Source organism: Spodoptera frugiperda, chromosome 20, assembly GCF_023101765.2.
Source record: "Spodoptera frugiperda isolate SF20-4 chromosome 20, AGI-APGP_CSIRO_Sfru_2.0, whole genome shotgun sequence".
In the NCBI taxonomy this organism is placed as follows: domain Eukaryota; kingdom Metazoa; phylum Arthropoda; class Insecta; order Lepidoptera; family Noctuidae; genus Spodoptera; species Spodoptera frugiperda.
In genome coordinates this window covers 12,361,316-12,381,218 of record NC_064231.1, presented here as the reverse complement: position 1 = coordinate 12,381,218, position 19,903 = coordinate 12,361,316, and the positions used below count along the sequence as shown (strand labels likewise).

Below are 19,903 nucleotides of genomic sequence, written 5' to 3'. Positions count from 1 at the left end.
TGAGTAGTAAGTACTAATACTCTGTGTCTCGAAACCAATAGAACTTTTCTCCATTAATTTACGTGGGTAAACCGTGATTTTAAGATGATACTATACACGATAGCCTATACAATGCCATCGGAATAATACAAGATGCATAATTTGTTTTTTTATAAGAGTTTAAAATGGTCCATTTGTTCCCAGGTTGTGCATTCCCGTCCCGGTGGCACGGCCGCTGGTTCCAATCGGGCGTGATCCAGCCGATCCTCATCGAGGGAGACAGACTGTCTAACAAAGGACGGTGCCTATCTTCGGAAGGAGACAAGTTTCTTATTGTTGATGAGTAAGTTAAGGATTCAGAATATTTAACTATTAAAAGAATATTCAAGTAATTCTTACGATTTTTGAGTGGGAAAATGATCCATGTCTTCTCCCGCCTGGGTGAGGCGAGAAGGGGTGTCAGAATCTTACTAACTAAAAACACCCCGTTCCTACTTCTGTTTATCGAGCCGGTAACCCGCTAGGCAATACGCAGCTCCAGAAGTAATTCTTAGGTTAAGATTGCATTCAACTTTATTAGGTTCAAGATTGGTGCTCAGGCACAGGAGCACTTGTTCATTAGATACGTGTAGGTACCCCACATAACCATGAAGTTTCCATTTAATTAAATTCATACAATAAAATGTAAAAGTGCTATGCAGTACAGTACCAGACACTATTTAAAGAGTCAAGCATCGGTAATTTACGTTAGTCCCACTGCAGTTGAGACTGAAATTACATAAAAACAAAATTCTTGAAACAAACACAGAGAAACAGGGGTTCCCCATTGGAGAAATCGGTGGGGTAACAAGTAACAGTAACACAAGCAATTTTTAATAAAACTTTTTAAACGCATGTTTCCAAGTAAATCTCGATTCATTTCTCTCTCCTATCTCTTCGTTCCGTTTCGTTTGCGTCGTATACACTTAATCTCGCAATCTGTATGTCTTATCGATACCGCTTAGCTCTCGTGACAAGGGGATAGCAAATATCTGCGTCGTTCTAATATCAGGAAGAGACGGGAACGCTTAGTTACCGTCTTAAGTCAGAGTCTCTGTTTCCTAGTGGTTTGTAAATATACTGGATTGGAATTACTGGTTGATTGCTTCGTGTGGTTGGTGGGAGCGTACCTTTAGTATACCAGTCATATTATAAATTATTACTATAAGAATGCTCAGATTTATACCTCGATTTACATATAGAATAGAATCAGGCGCTACTTTGCGGAAATCCGTGCTACACTAACAATACATTTTTTTAGTTATACTATAAGCGGAATTAAAACTAAAAATCTAATGTAGTGTTAGTGTACCAGAATTAGCGCCAATACCTCGCGGTCAGTCATTAGTTCATTACCTACGCTTCGAATCAAAACACAGTGACGGTAAAATTAAATTAAGGCAGTCAAACTACAATTCAAGTATTAGAACACCAGTTTAAATTAATTTCAACACTATTCTCAAGTAACCTTAAAGTTCAAAATTGTTCACTAGCGTCGCTGTCGCTGTTCCTATCTACCGCCCCTCTGCATTGGTGCACTGGTTCGTGTCTTGTGCCAACAAATCTTCAATTCACCGCATTACCTGCTGACGCCCTATATTTCCTACATTCCTCCTAGTTACTGCCCACTGTAGATATTATACCTCTAAATCTTAGGGAGATACGTAACTGATAATAGGGTGTTCTTTGTAAACCAGTGTTTAAGTCTTTGACTGCCAATAGAAAACTGTTGAAGGCAAATCCTCCGCTAACGTCGGTCACCGGTGACCACCACGGCATTCAATGTATTAAAATGTAAATGATAAACGTAGGCCTAGTTCCAAAATTTCTCAGTAATAGCACGGAGTCTGAAATTGTGCCCAGTATAAGGCAATAGGCTCACCCCCTATTACATGGAATTATAACACAAATAGTGAAAAGTGGGTGTACATTGTGCAGTGGCATTATGTGCCGTAATGTGCACCTTTGCCTACCTCTTCGAGGACAAAAGGCGTTATGATACGATCCACTACGTGTACTTATACTATTATAACATTTTCATTCTGCTATAATTCCTTTCCAAAATTCCAAACAATTCATTTCCCACGCACTGCAATATAATTCCAACGTCCATCAATGCCAGAAAAGGTCGCCAAAAGAAAAATCTAATTCGTACATTGTTTCCGCCACTGCAGTGCATAGGTTCGTGTTTCGTGCCAACAAATCTTCAATGTATGGTGTACCTGTTCCTATATTTTACATCAGGAAGGTAGTGGCCAGTCAGCTTCACCTGCAATGTAATATCGACCTTATTAACTCACATAAATTCACTTTGAACTTGATACTGTGTGGTTAAAAATACGTTGCGTCCAGTTTTCCTAGCTGATGCAAAAATTTCTGTGAACATTTCATTATGTATGAAGGAAAATTTAGAACTATGTAACGTAAATAGGGTTAGATGACTAATTTTTATTTTAATGTCCGTCTTGTAGAACATTTTATAACATTAGACATGTATTTTTTTATTTTTTGACGATATAAGTACTGATTTGAAATATCGTTTGACGTCACTTGTTGGTACGTTTTATACGTAGAAATGACGTATTAGCGCGTACTCCTAAACTTTAATTTGTTTTATCTAAGTATTGTTTTCTTATACGAAAAAAACGTGTCTAATATTTTTTCATTACCTAACTGGCGGACTAAATAGATTTTTATTTACTTACCCCGTCATCATCCACATTGGTTTAATAAAAATCTTCATTAAATTTTCTTTACAGAAAAGGCTGTTACCGCTGCGTTGTGATGCATGAAAAACATAAAAACGTTCTTCAATATAAAGAAAGTAAGTATTACAAAGCGATACTTCGAAAACCAGACTACCTACATTAAGACCTACATTACATAATGTAAGATTCGTGCCCAAAAAAACCTTCTACACTTAGAAAATCGACATCAATTACTATAAGAAAGCCTTGTAAGTAGAAAAGCTATTTGGTACACTCATATTCATCAAATAAGGATGAGTTAATGTGGTCCCCGCACTATACGGGCTATCAAGGGAATTTCCTGGACACATAAACAGGACGCCTAATTTTCTAGCGGGGCTCTGGTAATGAATTACATTACCATTCGGGTTTATTTAGCGCGGACTGTACTTTCGGTAAATGAGTAATGACTAATGGTAACAGATAGCCGGTTATATCCATATTAATATTGGTGAGTTTTGCCTTTAAGGTGCTGTTTCTAGTGATTCATTTTGTTTGTATTAGGACTAAATTATGGTTTTATTTGCAAAGTTCGAGGTATATATTAGGTAAAATGAAATGTGAATCACCACATTAAAAAAAAAATCTCTTGTGTCGTGGGTGCGTTAACAAACATACAATTTCACATGCACATGACACCCAGATCAGAAATAGTCTTTTTGTGGATCACACAAAGACTTGCACCGCACCAACCGTGCAGCAAATATGGCATCTTCATCAATCAGTTCAAATTAACTATTGAACAAAGACCTCCCACTTGTGACCACACACACCAGTGGGAGGGATGCAGTATTCTACTATAGCTATAATTAAGTAACTGTCTTCTTGTATAGGGTTTGCTATAATCTCCACGCTTACCAACTGTGTTGGAGATCTATGAATATTGATCTTGGTAACTTTTATTTCAGCATTCTGCCATCGAAGAGACGCCTTACCGCACCTGTGTTCTTTGATTACTGGAGACGCGTTGCTTTACTCGATGTTTAGAGAAAACGCGGATCCCGTCGACTGCCCTTTGAAGGGACCGTTTTCTTTTACTTATAATAGGTGAGTAAACTATAAACTGAAAAAAGTTATTATTATTAAATATACTGATAACTTTTTGTCTTGATATGGGAAAACTCACATAATAATTATCATAGCACGTCCTCAGACCACAATCGTGATGTTAAGTTTCTAGTTTAGACATCGTTAAAATTGCAGCTGACTGTGTCAAGAGTCAACCCCAAAACATATCAAGACAAGATTGATTCATATTTAACGTGACCCTACAGTGAGCTTGAGGGAATTTCAATTCCCAACCCTGTCCTGCCCTGTCCAATGAAAATAACTTACTCCAACTAATAACTAAATGAAAGCAGTGGACGACGCTCTACAACTACTTCTATTTCTATTTATAAACATTACTATTCACATCACAAAACGAATAAAACAATCGAAAACTCACATAAATCTTCAGAGCTCATACAATACACGTCTATATTCCGTTGATGACGTCACCGACAGTTGACCGGCAATTAAGACATGACACGCGTCATGACGTCACTCGGTAGTCGGACGAATGACGGCTCTTAATGACGTGTAATTAAAAACCGTTGGTAATGTATTACCGATCGAGCGTCAGTCAAAGCGCTCTGTAATTTGAAAGGTGATGGATTATTCGCCATGAGTTGATGAGTTGATGTTCATAAATGCATTTAATTTGATATTGAAGACGTAGTATGTGATGCAAATTGTGTGAAAGTAATGTAGAATAAGCATTTCAACAATAATGTCTATACTTAAGTTATATCTACAACCCAGTTAAAGATATTGGAATAGATCCCAAATGTAGTATGTATTAGTACATAGGGCTTACAGAACATGGAAACATAATACCTACTATGTAGGTATATCTATGTTTCATTCGTATATCAAATTCATTGGATTATAAAGACGTATCATATTATTCGAAAGTTAAAGACTAAGGGGTGAGTCCTATTTTAGAGTTAGGTAATAAGAAAACTCTCATCTTTTAGTTCACAATTTAACTCAGTAAACTTGAAATTTCAGGGGTCATGGTGACTGCAAGAGTCCAGTTTCATCTATCGAGAGCTGCACAGAAGATTCGAGACTACTCCTCAACTACCAAGCATGTCCAGATGTGTACGGCTCTGAAAGCACAGGTCAGTTACTTGTGAATGATAATAGACAAGACGATGATAATGATGATGATTGTGGTGATAATGATGTTGATATGTATTTGGTGTTAGATTTAGCAAATAAAATAGTTGTAATCGAAGATTTAAAGGCGTAATATCAAGTACAAAGCCAAGAGCTGACAGCAAATAGATGCAATACTAATGTTGTTGATATTAGGAGTTTGAAAGAAAAGAAAACTTGCAATTCCAAAAACGAATCAACACATTGTAACGCTCCATTGTTCGACATACCGAAAAACGTGACAAGACAGCCAGTATCCAAAAATAAAACAGAAAAACAAAGGAACATAAACCCTAATTAGCTGACCCATTTCTGATTTAACACAAACATTAAAGAACTGAATATCGTAAACAGAATCGTTAAACAAGCTAATACAGTTCAAAAACTAGAATATTTATCTTAAACAGCTATTGGTAAAGCAGAAACAATTTGTGTATTTTCGAAAGCTCGTCTTGTTAGACATTGGTTACAAATGGTTGGGCAGAGTTCCAGCCGAGGTGTCAACCATTGTTAGATATAGTCGCGACTCGCGGCTTGTTCGAAATAACCCTTGTGTTAAAGGACATATTGGTGACTCATAGAACATGGAATCCATTTTATTTTAATTCAACAATTTATTGATTATTTTAAGTGGTGCCAGTTAATTATTTAGTTTAAAACGTTAACGTAAACGTAGGTACGTTTTTCACAATCATTTATTAACACAAAGTTGATTGATGAAAAGTAAATGATGTAAATTGAATCATGTATTCTGTATTGCTATTTTATTTATTGAGCGTCAATATGTACTCCCAATGGCATGCAAATAACAAAATGCATTCACAAACAATAGCCAGCTTTAAAGCAAATAGCACAGATTTCAATTTCAATCATCATCACCCGAATGAACTATTAAACCAAATAAAAAAATAAAATATTACAACAAAAAACGAGGAAAATAACTTCAAAAGCGTAGTAAAAAAAGAGGAATAAGAAGAAAGTACATAACAAAAAGGCATTTCCACTCAAAAAGGAACATTTCCGAGCAATTCCCATAGTACTTCCCCTTTATGCCGTCGGCGGTATCTATATAAAACTTTATTTGTGCAGTCGTCTGTCTCAATTGTCTACGTCAACGGCGAACTGTGCGTCTATTCTCGGCTGTTGATTTCGAACAAGAAGTTAACAAACTATGAGTAGGTACTATAACTGGGCTTGCAAGTTCGTCATTTGACTAGTTATGTTGCTAATGCCAAGTTCTACGATTGACTATGACTGTACCATATTTGTATGAGCAACGTCTTTAGTAAGTTGTCCATTTGGTTAGTTGTTAAGAGTTGTCAGTTTTGTTATAAGTTTAATACGATCTTAATTCCGACTTAAAACCATTTTATTGGCATTAAAACTAACAATATTATGGTTCCTTTTAATTTGATTTCACAGCATTCCAGTCTTTAGATCTTCATTCGTCTCTTGTTTAGTATGTGAAATACTACACTTCTTGTATCATCTTAATCACTTTTCACTTTGTAATTTCAGTGGAAGAGCTAGAATGCCTGGCAACATGGAAGGAAGGTAGTCTCCGCTTCTTGGTAGGCAAGCTGCACCATAACCATGCGACCAGCAACGAGGACCGGTACAGATGTTTCGTTTATGAGAAGACGAATGGTAAGCAAATGTTTTCACTGACTTCTCTAAGGCGTTTGATCTTTTACAAAGAAGTTTATGTGTACTTGCCTTAATTGTAACTAGTGTAAGCGAAAGAAAACTCATTTGATTTGCTTTTTAATGTATTGAAGTTAGGTGTTTGTGAATTTATTCACGACACAAGTGTTGTCTGCTAGCGTTGGACATTTTTATTTAGAAATTTAGTTTTTGTGATAATTCATTTTACAATTACTTTAGGAAGATGTTTACACAATTGGCTACTTTTTATTACTAGTCAAGCAGGGAAAATTCTAGTTACTTTAAACATTCTAACGAAAATGGTCAACAGACACACAAAATGGAAGAAAATAACAAAAAATCTTCTTTTTTCAAGTTCATTCCAAGTCTGTATCTCTTTCCTCTTCAATTTTAGACTTACTTCTCAACCCACGTGTTACAGCAACCGGTACAGTGAAGGAGCAGGTGGTCCCGCCGGGCGGCATCGAGTACAGGGTCGCGCAGTCTGGAGACGCAACATGCAACGGACTGTTCAGTGCTACAGAAGGCTCCAGAACTATGGCTCTTAAACGAGGTATGTTGTCTACAGAGCCCATAGTTTTTGTAAAGAATTTTTTAATAGCAGGAGTAATCAGAAGACAATCCTGACTTTGCTATTTTACCTTTATGGTGAAAATAATAAATATTTTCAAAACAATGATAGCAGCAGATTTTAAAGGCGTATCTGATCTTATGAACCTTGCATTACAGACTTAAATCAGTTCTCGCTTACTTTACTATGTTTTTATAAATATCATCATCACCCCAATCACTTAATTGATTAGTATCCTTAATGGTTCTAGGTTTTAAGTTCCCGTTCTCATTTTTATTATGAAACTGATGATCTTTTTCCATAATTCCAGTATCAGTCCGCTTCAACTGCCAGTTCCCAACATGGATGACGTTCTCCCACACGTGGCATACCCTGGACTTCACCAGCAACTACACGTTCTACCAGCGGAACGCGACGTTGAGGATAACCAACCAGACCGGCGCTGACATCAAGGTGTACTGCGTCAATGTGAAGGCCAGCTCGCCGAGTGGGAACTCTGTCGCGTTGGTCGCGCATTGGCAGCATCATTGGTTAGTATTTTGGTTACTTCTTTCTTTAGATCTTTCACTTACTTACATGAAACAGCTTTAAGGCTTTCACCTTTACCTGAAAGCCTAATGAAGACCTTTTTGAACGCTGTTTTTTAGTTTTTCATGGGTTTGTTTTTTTACGAAATAGGTGACAAACGAGCAAACAAGTCACCTGATGGTAAGTAAGGTGATGTACTTAGATTGATTCGACATTGCAATTTTTATCATTTGAATTTTCAAAATTGAAATAAAATAACTTACTCCATTTTAAAGTAATCTGTAAACACACATGAAACATTGGTCTTTGAGTGAGTCGTCAGGATCCCAGGGAGCGTGAGGAATCATTCCATGATTTTCCTCACTAAAAGCCGTCTTTTGAAGGTTTATATATTTTCTCTATTAACTGACTTCTCTCTATAATTCCAGTGTGTCCCGCTACGTGTGCGTGGTGCTGTACCGGCGCGACACGTACATCGCGGAGCTGCAGCGCGGCACGCCGACGTCGCGCCCCGACGACGCCTGCTCGCCGCACCACTTCAACGCTGTCACTGCGCCTTATGTCACTTTAGTAGGTTAGTAACTAGTTGGATCCTGGATAGATTATTCCTGTAATAAAACTGACATAATATTACTTTTGAAGCTTTCATCATCTTCCAAGTTAGTTATGGGCTATAGAAGAATATCATAATGTGTTTTAGTGAGTTTATCAAAGTGTAAAGCCATCTAGATTACTCCTGGTAAAACTGACATGATATTACTTTTGAAGCTTCCATCATTCTTCGAAGATAGTTATGGGCTTTGGAGAATATCATAATGTGTTTTAATGATTTTAACAAAGTCTAAAACAATCGTTTCTCATTATACTTCCTTAGATTGCTTGGTAAAAAGTGGATAAAGCCATGCCCAAGAGTCTGTTAAAAACACACATCTTTCTGTTAGTTTACACCGCCATTGGCGCTAGTGTCGCATTAAGCCACTTGGAAATAGGTTAAGTATTTGTCATTATATCCATCGTGTTGTTATAATTATATTTTATTATTCGTGTCCTAAAATCACATATTCTATTTTCCAGCAAGCAATCCCGAATCAAAAGAGTGTCCCTATTCCGGAAAATATGAAATACAGAATCGTCGCAAGAGAGATACGAGATCGAGTGAAGATAATAGTAGTAAGAGAGAGAAAGCAATGATGGAACATAATCGTAGGGTTAATGGGAGTAGGTTGTTCAATTTTAGCGTAAGCAACATGTCCAGTGCTCCCATGTTGAGGAGTAGAAGGGAGTCGGAGGGTGAAGTAGCCTGCGTGGTGAATAGCTACAACAGGCTAGAAGTTGGCTGCAACTCCGTCAAGAATATGGAGTTTTATTCCACGTGTGAGAACCGAGAGGTCGTCACTGGTGAGTTGAAGCCATGTTTTAGAATAAATTGTTGAATTTTTAAGTACTCATTATTGGTAAATTGGTTCCTGACAAATTAAATTAACCAACCAACGTCAATTACCTAACTCTCTGTTACTATATTGGGAGTTCGTCCTAAAGGAGCTATTATTTATCACTAAACCACTATCTATACATATAATAAAATCGTAGAAAAGTGCTGTCTGTACATTGAAAATAAAAATAAAAAAGGAGCAGGGGTTATTGTTATGTCGATGTCGAACCCAAAACCACTAATCATTCATAAGTTTAGTTATACTTATTTCGGTTTTCCTTTTAAATTTCCTAAAGAGTTAAATAACAACATTATATGAGTAATACCTAATACCTATGCATGGTTAATTTGGTATTAACTGTAAGTCCATAATATATTGTGGTTAAATTTTATTATGAATAAATGGTAAATGCGTCATTGTCACTGACACAACAATTATAACTACAGACAAACTAGATACTTATATAGTTTTGTCGGACTGTACACTAGTTCTTAAGTTCATTAACATGTACCTTTTAATAAATAAATAAATAAAAATAAATAATTTGCAGCGTACACGTGCCACGGCGGGTGGTACGAGAACGGCGCGTCGTTCGTGGTGACGACGCCGGTGACGCGCGACAGCACGGCGGCGCGGCGCTACTGCTTCGTGTCGCGCGAGCAGCCGCGCGCCGCGCTCGCGCTGCGCCGCTCCGCCACCAACTGCGACCGCACCGACACCGCGCCGCATCTCGTCTTTGACGCCACCGCCACTGGTAACTACTTAAGAAAAGATATAATAATATAATATAACTAGCTACTACCGCGCGGTTTACTCGGCTCCTATTGGTCATAGCGTGATGTTTGATGATGGCCTATAGCCTTCCTCGATAAATGCACTATCCAACACAAAAAGAATTATTCAATTCCGACCAGTAGTTCCGGAGATTAGCGCGTTCAAACAAACAAACAAACTCTTCAGCTTTATAATATTAGTATAGATATAATCTTTATTCACTAAAACACATTGTAGTACATTAGGAATTACAGAGTAGTTAGCTTATAATGTACGAAGACTGCATAAAATAAATGGAAGGTGACATGCTGCATTCCTAGCTAGTTAATTGATTACCTGTGTTAAGGAATACTGTGAAACTAAGAATAAAGATAAAACTAATAAAATGTTTTCTCTCAATTTCTTTGGGCACGAGTACTACGAAGTACCCGTAACTAATATTCTACATGAATGGTCCCAATACTGATCCCTGAGGAACACCTCACAACATTGCTCGCTGGTTTACTCTAAGGTATTTGAGTAAATAACAAACTCGATAATCTTATGATAAAAAAGCAGGGAGATACACCGTGATAAACAAGCTAGCTAGCTAGAGATAATTTAACTCCTGTTTGGTATTATGTTTTAAAAATGTTAATGAACACTAGAAGGGACAGAACCGAATAGGTGCCTAATAGATACGTAATTATTTTGTTATAATTGTTATTTTTCCATTGCAGGTGAATGTCAAGATCAAACGAGCCACCAACCAGCTCTGAGGATATCCCTAACTTTTGTAATATGTCTCCCAATCATACACTACGTAATACCGAGATGATTCCTAATAAACGGCACAAAATAAGTCATTTCGGACCCCTCACCCTTGTAATTATAGCTACGAACATAGGCAGGCTTAGAAACTATTTAGTAAACCACCTTTAGTTACAACACTTTGTAAACATTATTATAACAAGCCTTATTTCCAGTAATTTACGTTATAAAATTACCATTGTAAATCATTTAAAATCGATAATAATAACGTTTATCAATCATAGATAGATTCAATCGCCTAAAACATGATATTGCCATAACAAAAAAAAAATAGCTAAAATAACGAATAACCGTTATTTTAAAGTTGTTATTTCATTATATTTAAATGTACAATTTTAGATAATAAATTGACATGATAGATGTCGTCTTGATTGCACAAAATGCACGTATATTTCTTGATTTCTTCTTTTTTGTGATTGTTGCCTCCAAGTTAAATTATTTTTGATAACTGAACTAATAATATTGTAGAAGGGTCTATTGTAATAAACGAATAACTCTAGAGGGGTTCAATGAGAGCAACCGTTTTTTGCTATCAAATAGCGAGGCCTGTTTATCGAATTAACTGGTATCAAACCATTAGTTATGTAATTTTGACAGCTACATTGATTGGACAACCAGACCTCATGCGACAGTAGTGCCATCTGCTGAGCAAAAAAGCAGTAACCTCCATGGTCTGTATCTATAAGCCATTATATTTTTGTCTGAAACCTCTCTAGAGAAACTACAGAACGAAGCATTTTCGACTCCAATAGACAGTCTTATTATTTCAATAGATTAATGTGATACTTGGAGGCACATCTGTTTGGATGTCTTGTGTATAGAAGTTCTATATTATAGTAAATTGTTATCCTTGGACCAATTTATAAAAGTCATTCCCCTAATCATCGTATTCAGAAAGTTTAATAAGTAACTTCCGAGATGAATACTAGTTTTACTAATTACCTACTTATTTTGGTTAAGTGCCAAGACTAATACTATTACTTGCCGAGACAGATAGCATTCTTAAGATTTAACAAGATCGCTCCGATTGGTTGGTTCATTAGAACCGGCCAACCAGAGTGCCGAACGCGCTCTCATTAGGATGTCGTTACACGTAAATTCAAAGTCGTACTAAGCCCTCTGTGTTCCAAAATGAAAATAAAAATATAATTTATATTTCATTTTAAATTTTGGTTCAAGGATTACACAATTTAGACAAAATGGTTGGTAGATTTGATGAGAATGGTTGTGAAATAATTCTTGTTGCGACAGTTTTATATATTATGCAGAAATGTCCTCGGCTTCTTATTTCATTTTACCTAATATTTTTTAAGTTTTGTTTCTAAGATTTATGTTAATTTTTATATTCATGATACACTTGAAACATTTTATCATATGTTTGTTGTAAAAATATGCATTTAACGTAATATTATTTAAAAAATACTCTAACTATAATTTGCTCACACGACCTGACTCCCATTTATAAACTCTTTACGCCTTTGGACATAAAAGGTTTAGGTAGGCGAAACCGATATTATTTATACATACACAAAATAGTCTATAACTTATACTTACATTATTTAATCTTAATACAAATTAGTACGTTCACTACAATTATGAAGCTTCGAATTATGTACAAAATCATTGTAAAATGTTATTGAGTAGCTAGAATAATTTTACGATCTAGTTAATTATTAATTAATTAACTTTATTTTTATTTTATTTAATTATTCTTACCTTACCTTTTGTATATTTTGATTTGGTGTAAATTAAAATGTAATCATAAGTTTTTTAGATACATTATAATTATTACTATAATAAGCACAATTATTTATACAGGCCCCATTTAGTTGGCGTTGGTGAAAATAAGTTATTTAGTTGGACCTACGTTAAACGGTTAAATTGTAATAGTTTTTCTCATATTAATCTACCTTTATACGTTATTTTAAAGAAGATTCTTCCCTCTTATTGGATTTCATTACTAATAATTAACGGGCCGCTATATTTTTTGCAAACTGAGTGCACAAAATCGACACTTCTGAACAACGAACAGTTTTGAGTGACTTGTACCCTCCCTTCAATTGTTTGTAGCTTACCTTACCTTACCTAATAATTTACCTTACACGTAAATTATATCAAATATGACCCTACTCCCAACTATTACATGTTAAATAATAATTATAAGTGTTACAAACTTTGATAAAGTAAATCAGAAGTGTCGGTTACCTTCCAAAACTCAATGCTCAAACTTGGCTAGATTAGCAAATTATTTTCTAAATGGATGGGGTCTAAATGATTGTTACAATGCACCATATAATGGTTGCTTCACTAACTTTGTACTAATGTATTTGTTACGACATTTTCACGAGAAAGCAATGTTTTCTCAAATCAAGCAATACTACTATAGGTAAGATTAGATAAGACTAAATTTAGCTAAGTAAAAACGAATACTCATTTTGAGATCAATGTAAAATTTAATTAAGTTATTTAGATAATAAAATCGCAACAGCAATAATATATTTGTATTTATAGCTATTGAGCGTTAAATTTTTAATAGTTAGTAGACAGTTGTGGATAATGGAGCTAGCGTTGTTGTTTTATAATGTGACAGAGAGATTATTTCTTTGTGGAAGCTAACTCGTAAGGAAATGATTATAAAGGTGAATGTTTAAATAAAAATACTTTAAAATCGTTTCCTTCGAGGTTATCATCGTTAAGTTTCCATTGTGTGATATAGGTACATTGAAATTAATTAAGTATATAGTCGTCAGCATGGATTAAAATAAACAGCGAAATTGATTTTGAATTGTTTTATTTCCTATACAATCCTCTATTTTATACCAATTACCAAATAACTCCCGCCTATATCTCCAAAAGAAAACAACTAAACAAGCATTTATTACACCTAATGATGCTTTCAAATCCTCCGTCAGTAACTTGAACATTAAAACTAATGGTTTTGAACGCCATCTATCGGTGGTTAAAGGAATTTGATGAGGCCAGACCTCAGTAAAAAAATATTGTACGAGATAACTCTTTAGTTGTAAATAAATACAAGTAAGCATTTAGCTTGCTTACTATTTATAATAATGAGAAACGAACAAAAATAACAGTAAACACAACAATTTATACGTGATCTATGAATAAAAACGTTATTAACAAGTTACTGAAGGAAATGCTATAATAAATAGTTCAATGTTCGTTTTTGTACAAATTGAGTGATTAAGTGATAAAATTATGTTTAAATTAAAATCTAAAAATTAAAATATTAAACTTCTTAACAACGTGCCAAAAAAAATAACGTGAACATTAAACGCAACGATATATTCGTTTTTAGAAAACCCGTTATAACTATTTAACGTTCAAATGAACGCAGCCATAACGTGGTGTTACCAACATAATAAACTGAACACTCAATTCAAAGCTGTCAACATTCTGATAAGTCATGTCATGTGTTGGTGTTGCTTGGCTTGCTTGCTTTCAGCTTTCTTTACTTTGCTTGTACGCGCGTCGTCAGTCAATCGGACTGTTTATGTGTAGAAACATCTATCGCATAACACACAAATCGTAACAACAAACTCGATCGTTATTATAAAACCGAAACAAGCTCTGTACAGTGCCAATATCAAGAGGATATTTAGGAAATATGTGAAAGTGACAGTACCAAAATCGACATAGTTTTTGTGTGAATATAATGTTATTTCGCATATTTTCGAGTACCGTCAGTTAGTGTATCGGCGTTTATAAAGAAAATGTTACGCGTAAGGCATAGTTCTTGTGTAGTGGAGGACACTTGATCGGGAACACTATGTTCGAAGCAGGATAAGCGTACTCGATTATAGCACGATCAGCTATAATGCAACACGAGTGTACGCAGGAGGGTGGCAGGAGCAGGTACGAGCGGCGGAAGCCGAGCAAGGTGCTGAAGATAGCAGAGAGCTTCACGAACTTGGATGAGACTGCGAAGTCGGGGCGTTATGTGCGGGGCCCTCACTCGAAGTTGGGGCGCAGGTACCGGGACGGAGAGACCGGGAGCCGGACTAAGCGTGCGGTGTGTTGTGATGATGATTGTGATAAGGAGTCAGGTGTCAGTGAGGATTGTGAGAGACTGGGGGACCGCAGGGTGACAGGCTCGTCATGCACGGCCCTGCGGACTGCTGTGGCCGCGCTCTACCCCTTCGACGACTTCATACTCGAGAAGATTGGCACCGGATTCTTCTCTGAAGTTTTCAAAGTAAGTCCTTAGACATGTACCTTCCTACTTTCAATAACAATAAGCATTCTTGATTTGTTTACAAGTGTAAAATCTAAGCTATGCAAAATATACCAGTTTTCTAATTGATTCGTAGTAAAAGTAGCTATTATCAATATCTCATAATCTCTAGATATCTATACGGAGTTGAATTCAAAGTCTTGAAACAAATACCTACCTAGGTACTTAATCAAAACAAAACCACTAGATAACCTGTTTCTATAATCTATAATCTCTTTAAATAAAAAATGTCTAAACAGGTTTCTTGTGTATTACACAAAAAATAACTAAAACTCAACCAGCTGTTACTATGCATAAATTAGAAGACTAGACACTTTCAACCAATCTTTTTTTTAAGAAATGCTCTTTAGTTTAATGCATAATCAAGTGTGCGGAAAAATTTATTATGCAATTCATATAAGATTACATATATTATTTAATTCATTTAAAATCATATTGGAATTAATAATCTGTGTTAAACTCACAGAATTCTGACTGCAATATTTGCATAAGCAAAACAAAAATAAACTTTATTAGGTACCTACTGATTTCTAAACAGAATTCATTAAATCCCCTTTTATTAAACATAAATAGGTAGGTAAATTCTAATAAACCTAACCTAACATGCGTCAACAAATGATGTAATTAGAATTACAGACCACAAAACAAATGTAAACAAATTATTCATTCCATTAATAATTTTCTGGTAAACAGATTATCATTTATTAGTAATGAGAAATTATTCTATTAACAGTTTACAAAGTAATCCAAAAGAATATTACTTAAATATCTTGGCTTATAGCACCATAATACAATGTAAACAAACAAAGTAAGGTACCTCCATCCTTAATTATGCCACAAATAATGTCAATTAATGCCATTCTATTTGGCATCTTTTGTTACCTTACCATTTCACCGACATTGTTGGCACCGCGCCATAATATTAACGGCCCTTTATAGTAATTTATTGGCCATCTAAATATCTGCCCCAACCATGTACTCAACACTTATAATGGTGCATAGCAATAATATTTCTGTCATGTTAATACATTAATACTGTCATAGTGAACAATATTAATTCCGTTTAATTTATTAACATGAGAAAACTTTCAATGTTATATTTATTCTATACATACGTAACTGTACATTAGTATTCTGTACAGCTTAAAGAAATTGCTAGAAATCTTGTTTAAATTCATTAGAATGTAGAAATTATAATATTGGTTACACAAATAATTTCATTAAATATTCAAACTTATACACAGTATTCCGAAGTTTAGATGTTAAGAAATTGCTTCACACATTGAATTAATATATTTAAACCTCTCTACTATAAATATACATGTATTCTTATTGAAGGACATTCTTGTCAAAGTGTGAAGAATTCAAAGTGCTGCCAATCCATTTAAAAGTTCATGATCGTCATTCTCAAATATGATTGCTCCTATCACATCCACACAAATTAGCTCATTGTTATTCAATAAATGTTAAAGTTTGTGACTTGAATATCTATTCACAAACTGGGCAATGTTTATGTGTTAGCAACATGGGGATTGAAGGCCTGGCCTTGGTAATGGCCTTGAAACTGATGTGCCATAAAACAAATTTTAATCGGCAATTGTATTGTAACTGTTTGGTGGATTATCCTCGTTAGAATTGAATTAATGATGCTTTTCAATAGATTTATTTGAGTACTTTAAACATGGTCCATTGATTTTAAATCTGTTTGTTAAATTGGTAAAAAAATCTTCAAATTGTTTCTTTCCTTCAAAAATCTTCAATCAAAAATGAAATGCTAAAGTTTTTTGACTCACAGCAAATATTTACCCAACTTAAGAACAATTGGGCCTCTGTTTTCTTTGGTTTTTCCAAATCTTGACAATGGACTTGGATCCGATGAATATGCATTACCGTGTAAATTGAAAAAGAATTGGTAAATGAATATCGCACAATATTGTGGTATAACTGAGGCTTTGTTTCAAATGGAATATATGTATTTTTAATACAAGTCTCGGTTGTACCTAGTACATTATGTTGACACAACTGGCACCCTTAGGTGAAGTACATATTTCTGACACTGACATCATTTGTTAATTTACTGAATCGCCTGATGCATGGAATTTCTTGAGACTTAGGACATAAATATTTTTCATTGTATTAGTTAAGTACTGTAGTGATATCATGTGAGTTGTGAGTAATGTTTATTTAACACATTCTTGGTTCTGTACTTTTGAAGTGTGTAGGTTTTTCAGTTGTAATGTCAATGTCCCTTATAATATAAGTAATGTAGGTATTGATTCATTTACCTAGTACCTACGTAATACGTGGTATGAATGAACGAATAATGTTTGGTTTAATATTTTCTGTCTGCAGTATTTGCGAGATTTGAGAATCAATCTCCAAAGTCTAGCCAGATTTATTAGTGCTACCTATGCAAGCTTGGATCTTTCGATTTCAAAATTAAGTATTCATTTACCAATTGCATGATAGTTACTAGATACTCTCTGGCTCACCAAGTCTAAAATAGTTACTAAACTTGCTAATTTAAGCTAACTTTTCACTAAATGAGTTAGCCAAACACAGGCCGAGACGTGACATCTGCGAAGCACACTCTAATCAAACGACACAAACTATTTCGTCATTCGTAATTTTGAAATGTAGAGTAAGCCAAGTTCGTATGTTCTTATCAAATAATTAATTCCATGTAAAACGAGTACGTAATTTTTTTGTGAACCACTTTCTTAATAGTTTGCTATTGAAATAATTAATTGAGCAGTTGAGCTAAGTTTGTTTAACCCAATTAGAGAGTACCTAGCTAGATAATAATGTTTAACGCTAATTTATATTGACGTTAAAAGTTTTTGAGGTCGCACGAGAAAGTGCTGGCGTCTGTCGTCGAACCTATTTTTGCTAGGCTGCGTCTTTTAGTCCATAGTTTGGCCGGTGCTGTTGCTACCTCATTGGTATATTAATAAACAGCTCTAGTTAACTTTTCTGTAACTAGTTACTCGATACGGCGTCCCTATGAAGTATGTGTCTAACAGAACAAAATATAGGTGAACTGTGTGCAGCTTCGCCTGCCCTTTTCAATGACAAAATAAATCAATAACTTTATTATGTGGTTCAAAAGCCAAGACGTTAACAAGATTAGCCTATAACGGTTCATTTAATACCCATTCCAAGTACATTACTCCAGTTCGAATGGTAGTTTAATCGAGCCTACAGGTAGTTATAGACGATATATTAAATACGATATACCTTAATACGTTTTTATAGCTCGTAGGTTATCGTAATCTTAACTTTATATTTCCTGCCTTTAACTACGACGAATCTAGAATCGTACGGAAAAGGAAATGTCATCAGGAAATGGACTAGTCTTAAGGCCTATTGTACTGCCAAGGTTGATGTCTTTGGATCGTTTTGATGATGAATTGCTTGTTTACCTTTATAATACAGTGGTTTCAAACATGCTCTCCAATGGCCAAGACTATAACTCAAACTTGAGGAATGGTCCGTGTGCAAAAACATAAAATGTGAAAAGCAGGCAAAAGTTTCTAACAATGACATGTCATAAATGTGTTTGCTTAAAACATAAACTTAGTAGTTATTACAATTTTACTAAAGTCAGTCTATACTGTGTATTACGTATGTGCGTATAATATACGAAAGAATTTTCCAGTACATCGAACTTGAGGTCATCAATCATAAAAACGCGCGGTTAGCGTAATCAAGGACCGAACTTAGTTTTTGTTTATTAAGAAATTTTTCGCATAAAAACTTAATGACTTTCGGAGCTCCCATCAGATGATATATTCTCGAATTTTATTAGTTACATTTTGATAGCGATGCATGTCCCTGATTTTCCACGCTCAATATGCCGAGTATTCATTTCAACTAAACTTAGTTTATGCACGGAAAATAAACGTTAAATACCTGTTTACTGTAAAATAAACTGTTCGTCCTAAATTGTTGACAAGCAAGCCTTCGCGTCGGCGGAACAAAATGTATGGAGTTTCATCACGCAATTTTTGCAAGATGTTCGGTAACAGTGTATCGGATAGCTCGTAACTCGTAATAAACCATTCGATGGATGGTAAAACGACTTTTATTCGGTAACTAACGACTAAAGTGGCATTAATCGATTCCATTACAAACTGTAAATGTATCGAGTGCCAATTCTAGATCTGTGGAACGTCACGAAGACATTACCTGCATCCGAGTATTTTTGTAACTCGATTAACCAAGTCGATTTAGTTAGTATAAAATGCTAAATTAGTTAATTGCATTTCATAAAGTTAATCACCATTCAATATTGCATTCAAAATCGAATATTTCAACACACGATTGCCGATATTATTGTTATTTTAGTTGGCATTTGTTTTAATGTGTTGATAAACATTATTGAAATGAATGGTTTCGCAACAAAAATCGAGCGAGGACACCTTGGGGCTTGACATGTTATGCTAAAATTCGGAACCCGTTTTGTGATTTTTTTTCAAACTTGCTCTGTTGAACAGAGCAGCTACTGGTCAGAATAAAATTAAAACCAAAAAAGTTGGACGTGTTTTGATTCTAAATCAACAAGTCGAGCGTAATTTCAAATTAAGAGTCGACTGATTTCAATTAGCATCAGTTTATTGCTAACAAACAAATCAGATTCTTTATTTTCAAAACACCGTGACGGCAGCAGACCTCGTTTATTGCTAAAAGCAAGGGTAAACGCCTGGCTTGTCCGAATGCCCTTAGCTATAAAGCCGATAGCCTTTTTGGAGAAAAACATTATTATTATTAACTATATTATACCATTACACACATAGTATCTTAATATGTTTGTCAGTAAATAACAACAAGCGCCCGTTAACGAGATAATAATCAGTGTTCTGTCACGTTGTCATATTATGGTCTTAAAATAATCACCTCTTGT

General features: G+C 35.0%; 2 protein-coding genes across 3 annotated transcripts in view; both read left to right on the top strand.

Annotated features, from left to right (window-relative positions):
- LOC118282328 (uncharacterized) overlaps nucleotides 1–13,527 on the top strand; it is a 106,913-nt gene extending 93,386 nt beyond the window's left edge. Inside the window, exons 3-13 of one of the 2 annotated variants that reach the window (XM_050701077.1) lie at nucleotides 184–322; nucleotides 2,778–2,842; nucleotides 3,674–3,812; nucleotides 4,818–4,930; nucleotides 6,486–6,614; nucleotides 7,054–7,185; nucleotides 7,514–7,733; nucleotides 8,160–8,305; nucleotides 8,806–9,129; nucleotides 9,715–9,918; nucleotides 10,658–13,527. In XM_050701077.1, the coding sequence (XP_050557034.1) occupies nucleotides 184–322; nucleotides 2,778–2,842; nucleotides 3,674–3,812; nucleotides 4,818–4,930; nucleotides 6,486–6,614; nucleotides 7,054–7,185; nucleotides 7,514–7,733; nucleotides 8,160–8,305; nucleotides 8,806–9,129; nucleotides 9,715–9,918; nucleotides 10,658–10,755 (1,709 nt within the window). In that variant the 3' untranslated portion in view covers nucleotides 10,756–13,527. Of the gene's footprint in view, nucleotides 1–183; nucleotides 323–2,777; nucleotides 2,843–3,673; nucleotides 3,813–4,817; nucleotides 4,931–6,485; nucleotides 6,615–7,026; nucleotides 7,186–7,513; nucleotides 7,734–8,159; nucleotides 8,306–8,805; nucleotides 9,130–9,714; nucleotides 9,919–10,657 lie in introns of both variants that reach the window. The other variant, XM_050701076.1, reaches the window with a different exon arrangement.
- A 633-nt stretch (nucleotides 13,528–14,160) lies between these two features.
- Nucleotides 14,161–19,903, top strand: part of LOC118261915 (uncharacterized) — an 88,216-nt gene continuing 82,473 nt past the window's right edge. The window contains 1 exon segment of the mRNA XM_050701336.1: nucleotides 14,161–14,961. Coding sequence (XP_050557293.1) covers nucleotides 14,584–14,961 — 378 coding nt within the window. The 5' untranslated portion in view covers nucleotides 14,161–14,583.